The sequence below is a fragment of the Macaca thibetana genome, chromosome 8, assembly GCF_024542745.1.
Source record: "Macaca thibetana thibetana isolate TM-01 chromosome 8, ASM2454274v1, whole genome shotgun sequence".
In the NCBI taxonomy this organism is placed as follows: Eukaryota; Metazoa; Chordata; class Mammalia; order Primates; family Cercopithecidae; genus Macaca; species Macaca thibetana.
The window spans coordinates 63,942,900-63,959,282 of NC_065585.1; the positions used below are offsets into that span (position 1 = coordinate 63,942,900).

At 45.1% G+C, this 16,383-nt stretch overlaps 1 protein-coding gene across 3 annotated transcripts in view; it reads left to right on the forward strand.

Annotated features, from left to right (window-relative positions):
* PAG1 (phosphoprotein membrane anchor with glycosphingolipid microdomains 1) overlaps nucleotides 1–16,383 on the forward strand; it is a 141,386-nt gene that overhangs the window by 115,303 nt on the left and 9,700 nt on the right. For all 3 annotated transcript variants that reach the window (XM_050802231.1, XM_050802232.1, XM_050802233.1), the window contains 5 exons: nucleotides 396–600; nucleotides 2,232–2,283; nucleotides 6,428–6,524; nucleotides 8,542–9,143; nucleotides 13,354–13,413. In XM_050802231.1, the coding sequence (XP_050658188.1) occupies nucleotides 476–600; nucleotides 2,232–2,283; nucleotides 6,428–6,524; nucleotides 8,542–9,143; nucleotides 13,354–13,413 (936 nt within the window). In that variant the 5' untranslated portion in view covers nucleotides 396–475. The remainder of the gene's footprint in view (nucleotides 1–395; nucleotides 601–2,231; nucleotides 2,284–6,427; nucleotides 6,525–8,541; nucleotides 9,144–13,353; nucleotides 13,414–16,383) is intronic.

The window sequence follows — 16,383 nt, forward strand, 5'->3', positions numbered from 1 at the left end:
ATTGCTTGAGCCCAGGGAGGTCAAGGCTGCGGTGATCCATGATTGTGCCACTGCACTCTGGGCAACAGAGCAAGACCCTATTTGAAGGGGGTGGGGGGAAACAAGAAGAATAGAAGAATCCACCCCAAACATACCAAGACAAGACATCTGTTGCTTCAAACACTGGGCCAGGCAGCTGTATATTCCCGCTTTCATTTTCAGGTAAGAAAAATAAAGGCCTAGACCATGGAGGGGACTTGCCCAGAGTCCAATTTCAAGTCCAGTCCGGGGCTCTCCTCAGCATCCAGCACACGCTTCCGACTTAGCGCAAAGGTCTCGCTCCTGACAGGGACCAAGTTACAGATTCTCCCAGTTTACCCAAGAATTACTCTCCAAATGCCCTGGTCTCTTTGCAGCATGCAGCTCTCGGCCCCCATGTCGCCACCTCTGAAGGACTGACTGATTCCCTCGGCTGGTACCAGTGCCTGCTCCTGCCATGGGGCCCATGGGGAGCCTACTGGGCAGTGGACAGATGCAGATCACCCTGTGGGGAAGTCTGGCCACTGTCGCCATTTTCTTCGTCATCACCTTCCTCATTTTCCTGTGCTCCAGTTGTGACAGGTGAGAACCAGAGTGTATATACCGGTACCTTAAACTAATACATCCCCTGTACCCAGAAGAGTTTCTGTGAAAAACCTGTTAGGAATGGAATCCCGCCACAGAGCTGTCCCAGAAACTTGTGCATTAGCTTTAACTCGCTTCTGTCCACTGCAGAGCATCTCGGGACATTCTTTATTCACTGAAGGAAAACCCATATTTGGTTTTGCTGGGGAGCAACTAGAAGAGCCCTTATGTTTTAAACTTCCCAGAACGGAAGTCCTGCTGTTCTTTGTATTTTAAACTTCCCAGAATGAAAGTCTTGCAGTGCTTTCGAGCACACCCTTGATCAAAATGGATTTTGTCTTTTTTCATCTGTGGGCGTTTTGAAATTTTGTGTGATGCGCATCTTTTTGCCACCACCCCGCGGAAGTCACAGAATATTTGCTGCTACGTGGTTTCAGAGGGATTGTTTACGATTAAAAATGTGTAGTGTAGACCTTCAGTTTCTCAAGAAACAGATTATTTTCCCAGGAGAGGAACATGCTGTATGTGAAATAATCATCAGTGTCCTTCTTTTAGAGTTACACTTTTCTCTCTCTCCTGTCTCATGTAAAATGTCAGTGCACTCCCCCCGCCAAGAGAAATCTTTGCTCAGAGAGAAGTTCTTTCTCACCAGAAGTAATTTTCAGGACATTCTGGAACTGTTACAAAGCACATAACCTTCTGATGGGCTGGATGCCACCAGAGGCCCATGTAGACCAGCTGACCATCAGCCAGCCCTGTCCAAACTCTCCCTCCATCACGGAAGCAACTCCAGGAGCGTCACTTAAAATTCTGAAATGGCTTCCTACCCTATAATCTGTCAGGAGGAGAAAAGCCAAGACTCTCTGAACCCAGCTAGCCTCCTAATCCCTGCCCAGCCTGGACCCAGACCTCTGTGGCTGGGACAGAGTCTGAATGATTGGGAAGACAAAGAAAGGCCACGGGGCCCGGACTTCCCTGGGCCTGGATGGGCCTGCTTCTGTAGTTACTCATGCTCCCACTAGGTGTCACCCTTGTCTTATAGAGAACGTGGATGGCCGGCCGCGTATTCTCTACAACTGATGGCTTTCTTTAGACTGTCCCGAGTAAAAACAAATTCTATTTTTACTTGACAGACTTTCCCATAGACTGGAAGTACATATGACTCATCCTGAGAGCATGTACCCTTCCTGGCACGCCAAAATTTGTATTTTCTTTATTTTCTACATCCCACTGCAGTGTGTGACTTTGCAGAGACTCTAAGTGAGATAATTGTCTGCATTTTCTCAAAAAAAAATAAAGGTATAACTTACTCTGCTACTTTAGGTATAAACAATTTCTATGCAGGCCTGGGCCTCGGTCCTCTCCTCGTGAACTTGTCTGCTTTTTTCCCAGAAGAAGGGGTGCCAAGGGAGGGGACAGTTCCTAGTTGAGGCTTGACCTCCACTTACCCAGCACCTGCTAACGGGCCATGAAGTCAGTGTCTGGTTTTGTCTTTGTTGACAAAATAAACATGGTTCTTAAAACAAGAGAGATTTAAAAGCTGATAAGAATTGGGATAGGAAAGGATAGTGTGCGCTTGATTTTAGGGGGATACATTTGACATTACAACATTTCACTTTTCATTTCAGGGAAAAGAAGCCGCGACAGCACAGTGGGGACCATGAGAACCTGATGAACGTGGTGAGCCCGCATGCGTCGTCCGCCTGTCTGCCTGTCTGCCTGTCCGCCTGTCTGCGCATGCTCCAGAACATCAGCTACTTATCTCAGTGTGCTCCCACGTGCCCCCAGCCTGAGTAGAACCCACGGGGAGAGCTAAGCCTAAGTTAAACCGGGGCCCCCTCCACCACACACCCTCTTTCTGTAGGTTTGTGGCCGCCATGGCTGGAGGCCTGTGAGTTCCCCCGCGTTCACTGGGAGAGCTTCTGAAATGGATACAGTAGTGCTGCTGCCGGAATGATCCTTAGATGGCTCCCACCTACTGCAGGGATGGGAGATTTTTGCCTCTGTTAATTTGCTAGAGCTGTCATAGCAAAGGACCACAAACTGGGTGGCTTAAATAACAAGTTTGTTTCTCAGTTCTGGAGGCCAGAAGTCCAAAAATTAAGGTGTTGGCAGGATTGGTTGCTTCTGAGGGAAAGTCTGTTCTAGGCCTCTCCTGGCTGCTGGTGGTTTGCAGCCAAACCCTGGGTGTGACTTGGTTTGTAGAGGCATCCCCCCAATCTCTGCCTTCATCTTCCTATGGCGACCTCCCTCTGTGTTTCACATCACCTCCCATCTGTGCATGGCTGGCTGTGTCCAAGTTTCCCCATTTTACAAAGACACCAGGCATATTGAACTAGGGCCCACCCGACTCTAGCACGACCTCATGTTAACTGGCTTCATCTGCAATGACCCTGTTTCCAAATGTTTGTTCCAAATGCACCTGTTTCCAAATTCTCAGGTGCTGAGGGTTAGGACTTGGACATGAATTTTGGAGAGACACAGTTCAACCCATAACAACAGGTCATGAAGCTGGAGGGAGCCTGGGACCCACAGCACCCTAGGTATAGCCTGGCCTTGCTGGTGTTTTCCCAGCCCTCAGTATCTTACAGGTCCTGATGATCCTGAGGCCCCCAGGGATCCACCCTGGCGAGGAACAGCCTGAGAGTGTCCAGGTCCTTCCTTGTCCTCTCTGACCCAGGCCCGTGCTTTTGAACAGCCGCTGTGGAGGGGCCCATCCTCACATTAGCAAGGCAGAGTTCAGAGTCTGCCCTGAGTCCCGTGGCAGTGCCACAACAAAAGGTGCTTCTTGTTCAGGACATCATTTCTCAAGGTCAAGCAAAAACTCGTTGCGGGGAGAGGGGTGCAAACAAGGAAGCATGGATGAGCCAAGGTCTGGTGTAAAACCCGCAGCCAGCAGACGTTTGCAGAGATGACCAGAGGCCATCTCTAGTCTAGGCTTCCTGACCTGCCAATTCTTGGGACTCCTCTGGCCCAAGCAGGCAGGAAGTTGTCAGGACTCCCGGTTCCTCCTGGGACCCCCAGGATTTTCCTTCCCTCCCTTCTGCATCCACACACCCACCTCACCCTTTGCCGCTTTCCTGGGCCCTCATCACCACTCCTCCCTTTACTCTTTTTCTCGCCCTGTTCCCATCTCTGGTTGTCCACATTGTCCCCACTTCTCATCTGTTCCCAGCGCCTCTGCTCTGCCTGGTGATCGCTGCTGCGGTGGCCTCAGCAGGGAGGGTGGGAGGGATGGAGGGAACGCCCCACTGTCACTTCTTCCCATGCAGACTCCAGGACCCTGCCTTTCCTCACTCCACCATTCTCCTGGTGCCAGTTGGGAGGTGAGGAGGGGCTGGGGAAGGGCTCGAACCGCTATTCCTCACTTCCTTCTAGAGCAGGGCTTCTTCTGCAGTGTGGCCTGGACCGCTGCCAGCAGCAGCAGCACCTGGGAGCTCCTTAGAAATGCGAATTCTCCTGGGGGTGGGGCCCAGTGAAAGGCTAACAAGCACCCAGGCAATCCTGTTGGATGCTCAAGTGTGAGAGCCCCTGGCCTAGAGCTTGGGTTCCTGCTGTCCTACTCAAGGTCGGCAGCAGCCCGGGTGAGATACGAAGAGAGTGGCAGGTGAATAAAAGGAATAAGCTGACTTCCATCCCCATGCCTTCTTCCTCATCCACCGTATAATTCATTATTGCCCCAACCCATAGCCTCATTTCTATGGATGTGAATGTCTGTGAGAAAGCGCGAGCACACACAGGAACACATGCTTACCCGGGCACTGGCACCCATGTACACACGCTCGCCCACCCAGCTCTCTTTAAGAGCTTTGCAGCTCCTAGATCTTACACAACTTGCAGATGCTTCATCTCATAAAAGCAAAGATTAGGAATAGTAGTTAGAGTCTAGATTATGGTAACTTCAGCTGTGATCAATTATGCTGTTATGGGCCCACCTGGGAACCTTCCTCCCCCACACCAATGCCTGCCCATTTATAACAACATTTCTGGGATATTAGCACCTGCATTGCAAACTCCTGGCAACGTAACACAGTGACCCATCTCACTGGGGGCTCATCAGACGTGAATGAACTGCATTGGATTGAAACAGCTGACTCCCAATACACTTTTGGATCATGGCACGGCATGAACTATCTGCTGTCTATTATTAGCTTCCAATCAAGAGTCAGAGAATTTGTGAGGCCAACTAGCAAATGTTCGTGTGCTGTTTACATCACAACTTTCCTTGTAGAATCTTGGAGCACGAGATAGCCTCTTGGAACATGCAGGCTATGAAAAGGACAGGGAGCAAATCACATTTGCAGTGATTCAGGCTGCAACCTGAGACAAGTTGGGTATTTAAAGAAATACATGAACACCAACTTGCTTTCTGACTACTCTTAGCTATAGCCGAGCCTGGCATATTGTTCTGGGTAACATCTACACATTCTATCCCTGCAGAAAACCAACTGTTGATGCCATTCTTCCCTCCAAATGTCCTAAGTTTATTTGTGAGAATAAGAAAGATTTGCAGAGCTGGGCACAGTGGCTCACGCCTGTAATCCCAGCACTTTGGGAGGCTGGGGTGGGCACATCACTTGAGTCCAGGAGTTCGAGACCAGCCTGAGCAACACAGCAAGATCCCATCTCTTAAAATTTGTTTCAAATTAACCAGATGTAGTGGCGCATACCTGTAGTCCCACCTGTTCCAGAGGCTGAGGCAGGAGGATCTCTTGGGCCCAGGAGTTTGAGGCTTCAGTGAACTATAATCATGCTACTGCACTCCAGCCTGGGCAACAAGCTGAGACCTCATCAGAAAAAAAAAAAAAAAAAAAGTTTGCAGAGCTAATTTTCAGCGTATTATTGTTTCTGTGAACCTAGCAGCCAGAGGCTTGGCTGGTTCTAAAATGGTTTCAGAAATCAATAGCATTATCTATCTCTAACCAGATTTATGTCTGTTCCCTTCACATGACAAAGGGTGATGCCTTTCCCCGTTTCTCATGGCATGGCACACCTTTACCAATAATAATGATTTACAGCACCTGTGTTGGAAGCATGTCTTTTTTGACCAGTCCCCTTCCTGCCTTGAGCTAAGGGAACTGATATCTCACAACCTGCCTGTAGCCCTGTATAGGTCACCCGGCAGGAAGCTCTGCACATGGCTTTGGAAGATTCCCAGTGCCCCTGAGATGCTGGGACAACACTGTCTAATAGAACTTTCCGCAGTGCTGGAAGTGTTCCGTATCTCCTATTTGATATGGTATCTACTGGCCACATGTGGCTATTGAGCGCTTGAAATGTGACTAGTCAACAAGGAACTCAGTTTATTTTATTTTACTTAATTTAAATCTAAAAACAGTAGCTCCCCTCAATCTGTAGTTTTGATTTCTGCAGTTTCGGTTACCCACAGTCAACTACAATCCAAAAATAGGTGAGAACTATACAAGATATTCTGAGACAGAGAAAGAGCACATTCACATAACTTTCATTGTAATACATTCTAGTTATTCTGTTTTATCGGTGGTTATTGTTTAATCTCATAGTTATTGTTTTATTATCAGTGGTTATTGTTAAATTACTGTACTTATAAATTAAACATCATCATAGGTATAACGTATATGGATAGGAAAAGACGTAGTCTGTGTAGGGTTCAGTACTACCCATGGTTTTAGGGTTTTGAAATGTATTCTCTGTGGATAAGGGGGGACTAATGTAGGAGATTCTGTTTTCTGTTTCTGCTGTTTTAATTTTTTGAAAAAGCCATGGATCTTCTCCTCTGCTCTACCGTCCAGATTTTTAGCAATGTGATGCATTTGTGTTTTTGTTTTTGTTTTTGTTTTTTCAGCCTTCAGACAAGGAGATGTTCAGCCGTTCAGTTACTAGCTTGGCAACAGATGCTCCTGCCAGCAGTGAGCAGAATGGGGCACTCACCAATGGGGACAGTAAGTTCTTCAAAAATCCCAGCTTTCCACAGAGGCCTCACCACCTTTAGAAGTCCTAGGTCTCAAAATATGTAGCTCAAAAAGTAGGAAATGTGTTATTGCTCACTTTTAGTATTACTAGCAGTTTTAGCAAAACACCTCATTTGGATGAATACTACTACTTATTAATCCACTTCTGTGTGCCAGGCATTGTTCTAAGACTGGTGCACGTACTAAGTCATTTATTCTTTTAGAATATTTTAGTAAATTTACATGTACTAATTCATTTACCCCACGAGATTACTGTTAATAATATCACGACTCTGTAAGATCGTTATTATTACTATTCACAATTTAAAGGTGACAAATCTGGGCACATTGCTGCTGTAACAGTATAACCACAAACCTCATAAATAACAATTTAAACCTTAAAATAACGAATAACAAACCTTAAAATAATGAAATTTATTGACTTGCAATTCTGAGGTCAGAAGTCTGAAATGGGTCTCACTGGACTAAAATCAGGGCATCCATAGGCCTGTGGTCTTTCCTGAAGCCTCAAGGAGAATCCATTGGCCTCTCCCTCATTCTTCACATTGCTCTCTGACCCCTCTACCTCCCTATTCACTTACAGGGATACTTGTGATTACATTGGGCCCACCTGGATAATCCAGGCTTCCCTCTCATCCCAGTCATCTAATTAACAGCCTTAATTCCACCTGTAACCCTAATCCCTCCATACCCTCCACAAAACATAACACATTCACAGGTTCCAGGAATTAGGAGGCAGACATTTTTCAGGGTCGTTCTGCCTCCCACAGAGATGTTGCTAATTTGCCTGATATCGCAGAGCCAGCGGGCTAAGGATCTGTCATTGGAAGCAGGCAGTCCGAGCCCTGGGCACACACAGCCACGCTGCATGACCTGCACATCATGCATTGTATGCTCTTGCCGATGGAAGGAGCAGCGAGGTTTCCTTCCTGCTTTCGACTTTACACCATGCTTTCACCTGAGGTAGGAGGGCGTCCTGTTACCCCTGTTTACCGATAAGGAAACGGGGGTAATCGGGACACCGGTGCCTGTTCTCTGTCCACATGATATAGACAACTAGAACCAGAGAGCAAAAGTTCACCCCTCCGTGATGATCAGGGATTTAGAACACACAGGGGTGTTGGGTGTTGGTAAGTTCAGAAGGACTGGGGGATCCATTGTCATTTTTTCACACACCCCTTGGAGACACTATTTCTAATTCCCCCAGAGTGAGACACTAATGGAATAACTTGCTTTGTGTCCACATCCTAAGGACAAGGCTTTCTGTTTCGTTGAACGATGTGTCTGTAGCACCCTGCACCATCCCTGGCGCATGGCAGGCACTCACAACACGGTTGACAAAGGGACGGCTGAACAGCTTCACACAATAGCATCTCTGTGGCTGGCCAAGAATTTCATATTTGTTTTTTTCTAATTTGAGGTAGGAATGTTGGTGGCAGTGAGATGGAAGCAAGGTATGAGGTGCCAGTCCCTTTGTGCTAATGCCTGAAGGGTGCATGTTTGCCCTGTGGTTTCCATTATATCTGCCAAACAAAAGCGACCTGTGTGAAAGGAGGTGGCTACCAATAATTCCATCCACACAGGCAGGCGCCAGTGGGGCTGGGGAGTGTGGTCACTGCACATGCTGCCTTTCTGGTGTCCAGCCTCCCAGAGTTCGGCTGCATCAAACTGGTCATCTTCTGGTCACATTGGACAATCTGCCTACAAGAGTCTCATTGGAGTGACATTAAGGGAAGTAATTGTGAACTATACTTATAGCCAAGATAACTTATTAAATCTTGTATTGGGAAAGATATAATGAACAGCTTTATTTTAAACTGTGTTTGAAGTAGGGTACCAACTGACAGTCAGAGCAACTATAATTTGCGCCTGAGACTTAAATAAAAAGCACGCATCTTGATTTAACCTAACTTTGTATTACCTGATTCTTGGTAACGATTATTGAAAGAGTTGCCTTTCTCCACTTTTAATGTGTGTGCTGCTTTAGTTCTTTCAGAGGACAGTACTCTGACCTGCATGCAGCATTACGAGGAAGTCCAGACATCGGCTTCGGATCTGCTAGATTCCCAGGACAGCACGGGGAAGCCAAAATGTCATCAGAGTCGGGAGCTGCCCAGAATCCCTCCCGAGAGTGCAGTGGACACCATGCTCACAGTGAGAAGTGCGGACGGGGACCAGGGCCCGGGGATGGAAGGGCCCTATGAAGTGCTCAAGGACAGCTCCTCCCAAGAAAACATGGTGGAGGACTGCTTGTACGAAACTGTGAAAGAGATCAAGGAGGTGGCTGCAGCTGCACACCTGGAGAAAGGCCACACTGGCAAGGCAAAGCCTACTTCCGCCTCGAAAGAGCTCCCAGGGCCCCAGACTGAAGGCAAAGCTGAGTTTGCCGAATATGCCTCGGTGGACAGAAACAAAAAGTGTCGCCAAAGTGTTAATGTAGAGAGTATCCTTGGAAATTCATGTGATCTAGAAGAGGAGGCCCCACCACCTGTCCCTGTTAAGCTTCTGGACGAGAATGAAAACCTTCAGGAGAAGGAAGCGGGAGAGGCGGAAGAGAGTGCCACAGACAGGACCAGTGAAACTAACAAGGTGGGCGCTGGCGTTTTGTTTTGCCTTTGTTGGCTCCTGTCCTGGTTAGGAATCTAGCTGGCCCTGGAGCTGTTCTGGGAAATATCTGCAAACACTTCCCAGTTTGTGGAATGATGAGAGCTGTGTTCATGTAAGCTGTGTTTGGCTTTTTCCCCCTCCAAGTAATAAAATACCAAAAACTTACATTTATCAAATATTTCTCTCAGCACCTTACTTGGATATTTTCACATTGTTTCCATCATGTCTAATTAGGGCCAAATCTTGTTTGCTTCATTTTGAAGTCCAGGAATTAAATAGAGAAACTGGACTCTTTGCCCACACATTTTACCTATTCTGCTTGTTGGCTGCCTCAGCAGCATGGTGACCTTTACCCTTCCAGGATCGCCAAAAATCAGCATGCATAGCAACAGGCACCATGGGAACCAACTCACAGGTGCCCCTGGTTATATTTGATTGTACAAACCTTCATATAAACCAACAGATCTTATTTTGTGGCCATTTCTAAACTATAACCTATACTTCCTCAATTTAGATATTCAACAAAGCTCTAAAATGCATTAGCAATCCACAGCCTTCTGTATATGTCTGATAACTTGATATCTGAGCCACGGTGAAGTTCACATCCCTAGTTGTCAAAATCTCTTTGGGATTTAACTAGGCCCATCTGCTTCAGGCAACTAATAACTAATTTCTGTTTTCTACATAGAAAAAGAGCAAGGTTCTCTCTTCTATTCAGATTTTAGTAGGAAGGACAAGTAGCAGGTTAGCCAGTCACTAGTAGCCTTGAAAACCTTCTGTAGTTCATGGCCAGAGGCGACCCCTCACTCTGTCCAAATTAGACCAAGAAAGTCATTCTTTGTGCTGGTCTCTGAATGCATTTCAACCTTTCGTATTATCCATGAAATCAGCTGTTGACAGCACCAATAGAAGGGTTTATGAACATGTTCATAAAATGCAAAAATGCAGTCCAATTTTTTGCCCTTCATAGAACCAAAGACCGTAAACCTGATGTAAAGTTCATAACGCCTAAACCAGATAAAGCTTTTTGCTTATGAGCATTAGAAAGATAAGAGGATGAGTTGTCTAACCATCGCTAGTAAACGGTTCTCCAGATTTCACATTAAAAACTGGAAATACTCATCTGGAAATGAAATTATCCTTCCACAATATAGTAAAAATGAGTAATCCATCATCTTTATATAAACAACCCTGATTTTAAGTGAACTGAGAATTTGAAGTATTTAATATTCATTTATTTAACAAAAGATCTTAATGAGCACTGCTGTGTGCCACAGTCTTCTATGTGCTGGAAACAAAACGTGTACGTGAACAAAATCCCTGCCCTGTGGAACTCACATCTTAGTGGGAAGAGACAGACATAAAGTTTACAGTTTGCAAGAGAAAAAAAGAGAACTGAACAAGGGGGACTGAGAAAACAGGTGGGGAGTACAGTTTTGGATAGAGTGGTCAGGGTCTGCCCAGCTATGAAGGTGACATTTGAGGTAAAGGAGCTAAGGGAGTGAGGTTTGTGCTTTTGTGGAAAGAGCACATGAAGCAGAGGGGATGCCCAGTGTGAGGCCCCTGAGGTTAGAGCTTGCAGCTGGCTTTTTAAGGGAGAGGAGGGGACTGCTGTGGCTGGAGAGGGAAGAACAAGGACAGCAGTGAGGAGAAAGAGAACCAGAGCTCGATCCTGGATGGCCTTGGCTTATAGTCTGAACACTAGAGTCACGAGCAGCAGAATGGCACAACCCATCCTTTCAAAAAAGGATCCCTCTGACTCCAGTTTTGAAATAGACTATAAAGGGTAGAAGTGAGGAGACCAATTGGGTGGCGACTCTAATAAACCAGATTAGAAATGGCAGTGGCCTGAATCAGGGCAGAGGCAGCAGAGGTGATGAGAAAAGCTAAGCCAGAACCAAGAGATTTGCTGATGGATCCTAAGCGTAGTAAGATAAAGAAGAGAGAGTGATGAGTACGAGGCTGGGCCCAACACGCAGGGAAGAGGATACAGGCAGAGCAGGTTGAGTCGGAGATCCAGCATTCAGGACTGGATATGTTTAGCTTGAGAGACTGATTGGACCTCCAAGTAGAGCTTATCAGATGGTAGCTGTATTGATGAGCCGGGTAAAGAGGAAAGGCCGGGGCTGGATTTGCTGATGTGGGAGTCATCCACAGAATGTGGTTTTAAAAGTCATGAGATTGGATGAGGTCACAGGATAGGTGAGTGTAAATAGAGGCTGGCAGAGCTCCAAGAATAGAGATCTGGAAAAGGAACCAGTAGAAGAGACCAAAGTAGGAAACAAAAACAGGAAAGTTGTGGAGTCCTGGAAGCCAGTGAAGAACATGTCCAGGGAGGAAGGAGTGGCAGGCCTCTCTGCCGAGTGCAGCGAGTAGGTCAGGGAAGATGAGTCTCATTGGTGCCCTTGACAAGAGCAGGCTCTGTGGAATGGTAGAGGCAGAAACGTGACTGAAATGGATTAGAAAGAGAATAGGAAGAGAAGAATGGTTTGGTTGACTTTTTAGACAACTCTTTAAAAGATTTTGCTGTAAAAAAGTGAGACAGGCTGGGCGCCGTGACTCATGCCTGTAATCTTAACACTTTGGGAGGCCGAGGTGGGTGGATCACTTGAAACCAGGTGTTTGAGACCAGCCTGGGCAATGTAGCAGAACCCCATCTCTACAAAAAATACAAAAATTAACTGGGCATGGTGGTGTGCACCTGTAGTCCCAGCTACTTGGGAGGCTGCAGTAGGAGAATGGCTTGAGCCTGGGAGGTCAAGGCTGCAGTGAGCCAAGATCACGCCACTGCATCCCAACCTGGATGACAGAGTGAGACACTGTCAAAAAAAAAAAAAGGAAGTGAGATAATGAGTAGGTAGAATTTCAGAGGACTGGGTTTGTTTTGTTTTTAGAATGAGAGAAACAACAGCATGTTTGCATGTGGCTGGGAATGATCCTACACTGGGAGAATTCCTGGCTCTGTACTCACACATAGGTATGTGGGGACAGGGTCTAGTGTGTAGGAAAGAGGGGATCGCCTGAAGGCAGAACATGGAAAATCCATTTGACAGGGAGGAAAGAAAATAGATTAATGCAGAGGCTGAGGGTGGAGGTAAGAGTTCATACAAATTTCTTCTGATTCCTTCAGTTTTCTTAGCCAACTAGGAAGCAAGATCATCTGCTCAGAGTGAAACAGGTGAGGAGGTGTTGGAAGTCTAGGGAGAAGAGGAGAAGCTGCAAAGTAGACTGTGAGTTGAGCAGAGACTGGGTGTATTGGGGAAGCATCAGATGATACGGAGCTGCTTTAAGGACTCACTAGAGGGTTGAGTTCACATATGATTGGCAGTTGACTACGGAGCTTAAGCTTAGTAAAGCAGTACAGGACACCAAGGAGAAGGGCAGACGTTGAAAGCATGAATGGGTCCCAATGGTGTTGAAGGAGCATTGGAACTGGGTTACAGAAGGAGTGAGCTTTGACCACGAGCACTGGTCTGAAAGGGGTTGCAAGGAGCTGGGCTGGTGGAGAGGCTGTGGTTTAGAAAGGCCCGGGTGCAACCATGAGGGTGCTGAGGTCAGGGGTGGACATGGAGAGGGGACACAGAGCACAAGATCAGTGGGAGCAGGGGAAGTCAAGGAACTGAAAGGCAGGATTTAGGATACATGTTTGTTGAGGTCACCAAAAATTAAGACAAGGGATGTGTTAGAGAATCAGTAAACCAAGAGCCAAAATCATTGAGAAATCAGGCAGGAGGCAAAACACAAAATGTGAGTCATTTTCTCCATTAGCTTTGAAGTTTCCAAATGACTTAAGGATCTTTCTGATAACACCAGCAAACTGTAGAATATAAAATTCAGGCATTTGATAAAGAAACAGCATGTTTTTAAGTATTAATCCTCCATGGATGACCAATGCTTCAGTGACAATTAGGAATTCGAACAGTAGTCTAAATAATTCTTTTGGCTTCTTTGTACCTACAGATTCAAATACAAAATTAGAGGAAATTTCTCTAAGAATAATACTACTAGATATCCCTGAACATCGTACATGTAATAGATTGCATAAGTGTTTGTTTCTCTTCCTATAATTTCTTCCTGGTTCCATAAAAATCATTTGAAAACGCTTCTAGACAGATATGAGGAAACATGTGCAAAAGAAAGGTTAGATTGTTAACATCAAACTACTTTCCTTGGCTTGTGTTTGTTCTGACAGAGATTTAGCTCATTGTCATACAAGTCTCGGGAAGAAGACCCCACTCTCACGGAAGAAGAGGTAAGTTTTGTTTCTTTTTAAAAAGAGAAAACTCCTGTATTAAAGAATAGAGCTTCTCCCCTTGAATACATGCACTGTAATGTTACCTTTGAAAGAGCTGAAATATTCTCCTATGCCTATGTTGGAGATCAAGACTTGGGATGTTGGTTTTATAATGGCTCAGAGAGACTGACGGGCAGACCAGACAAGAAGGATGACAGGACAAGCAGTCAGCTTAGGAAAAGAAACTGAGCAGGAAAGCAGGGTCAGGAAAAATAGAGAGGGCAGGGGAGAAGAGTGGGAGAAAAACATTCCAGCATGGGAGCAGTCAGCAGTCAGGAAGACCACATCAGAAGGAAATGAATCATGGGTTGGAAAATTCAGGAAATTAGAACAGGTGGATGTAGGGAATTTGCTCCCTCCCGGGAGACAGAAGGAGGAGGTCTCCGTGTGGAAATGTGGATGCTGAGAGCAGATTAACTTCAGTAAGTACAGTTCCAGGCTGGAGCGAGGGTCAGACATAGCAGCCAACAAGAGCAGATCGCATATTCCCAAGCACCAGGGTGCAAAATTCACAGGTTAGATTTTCAATGAAAGATTAAAATTGTTAAAGCCAGTATTATATATACATATATACATATGAAATATATATATGTGTATACACACACACACACACACATATATATATATAAAATGTCGAGCTATGCTCAGAGAGCTAAACACCTTTTGATCTAACTGCATATAGCTTCTATCTGGAATTCCTAGCAGAGCAAATTGTGTACACGTACAAGAGCAAAGTACATATGCAGGTACATCACTTCCTATAGGACTCTGAGTAAAACATTAGAATATGGAGATAGACTCCCACATTGAATGTTTAAGGAGCAGAAGTGCTTTCCCTAGGTGATATTGCCCACCCTCTTCCATGTTTCTACCTCCAGAATGGACCAGCCATCTGTCTATCTGGTTGCACAGACCAAAACCTAGGGGTCATCTTGATACTTCCTTTTCCTCACTGTCCTCCAACACAGTCAATTGCCAAGACCCATCAGTTGCACCTCCAAACTGTTTTCCTTGTGTACCCACCTTCCTCAAGCCCACTGCAGCTGCCCCTCCCTAGGCCAGAGCAGTCCCCTCCTGCTGGTCCCTGGCAGCTCCTTGGCCTCCCTCCACTCTGTTTTCTACTCTGCAGCCAAAGTGATCCCATTTGGGACAAGAAGATAAAATATATAGGAATTCTGGAAATTACAGGCTATGTAAAATGGTAATTTGCTTCTTATCTTACAATTGAAACAGGACCTAGTTAAACTGATGAATTTTTAACATGACATAACTATGACTCACAGACATTCATTTTAAGACAAAGAGGAAAAATAAATATAAAAGGGTTTTTTTGTATTTATGTAATTTAATGTTAAGCAGTCCAGACTGAAGCTGAGATCTGAGCTTTAAGTTCTGTTATCCCAATTTAACAGAGTGTTGTGGAAAGGATTGATTAGAAAAAGAAGAGAAATGGGGAAAAGGAAGAGAGTAACTTATGAGAATATAGCAACAATTTACAGACTGAGGAATAATGATGAAAGTTTTAAAGAGAAAAATTGAGAAGCTAAATAGCAAGGGGGCTAGAAGAGAAACCTGTATACAAAATAAAAATAATAGTCATAATAGTCATAGAAAACAGTCAAAAGGAATATTAGAAGACTCAAGAAGCTTTTATAAAAGTTGAAATGCACAGTGAGACCCTCCTCACACTAGGTTCATTCCCAGAGTCAATATTAAATTGCAAGTTAACGAATGAGGACAAAGGCCAAGAAGACCAAGTACTCTTACAAAGAGTGAGGGGCATTAATGGCAGGGACCATGGGGAAGAAAGCTGAGGAGAGAAGCAAATGGTGGTGAGGGGCTGACTCTCACTGTTCCAGTCTAAGTCAGGGTACATTTGTCCTCCTCGATGTTACCAGGTGATGAATAAACTGGTATGCCTCTCCCCTCACCACTGTCATCCATTATTTACCCTTTTATCATCTGCCCATATGTAATTTTTGGCTTAGACCACCATTTAGATAATAAATTCTGTGTTTGCACTTCAGTATAAACAGCAGTGAATTTTTTTTGTTCTCCCTAAATTCAAAGAAATTATAATTATTCTATCTTGAGAGCAGTTTTTTCATGAAAACCTCTAAGGTGAGAATGTTAATAATTTCATATTCATTAGGATAGTCACATCAACATGGCAAGAGTTTTCCAAAGACTGTTTTTCTGAACTGTAAACCCTTGGGATTGTCAAGGCCTCACCAAACTGAACCAGCCACCAGCCTGTAATGAAAAGTTCTCATGCAAATGACCAGTTAGCATGTGGCAGGCCTGTCTTAAGAAGCTTTTGAGGCCAGCTGGAAACTTCACCCACAGTATGTGAGAAAAAGGAAAGCAGGAAAATGTCCCTCAGCCCTTGGGAAGCCAGGCATCTGTGAGGAAGCGTGTTCATGTACTTCCTGGGTATTTGAATGAATCAAATCACTGTGATAAAAATAAACACAGGTAATGAAGGGTATTTTTACTTATTTCCAACCATGATTTTTCACAATAAAGTAATACTCCCCAAAAGTCTCCTAATCAGTACATTTAATCTTCACAATGAATGAAATCCCTGTTGATATCGGAGGTGATAAAGGATTTATTAGTGAGACTGTGAGGACTGTGAGGGTGTGCTTGGAGAGCCACTGGCTCTTACCATAGGAAATAGTATCCCGTAAGTTGTTATTTCTGACTTGGCTGGATGCAAGCCAGAATGAGTTTTCCCACTGAATAAAACTAGACCTGGTCTGTCAATGTCTGTTTAACCAGTAATACACAACTAAGTCAAAAAATAATGGACAGGAATACCTTTTCAGATATATGTGTACCACCAATGAGAATCCAGCAACGGGTATTGGAGACCACTGTGATGCAGGAAGCATGGAGTAGTCTAATTCAGTGGTTCTCACACTTTAC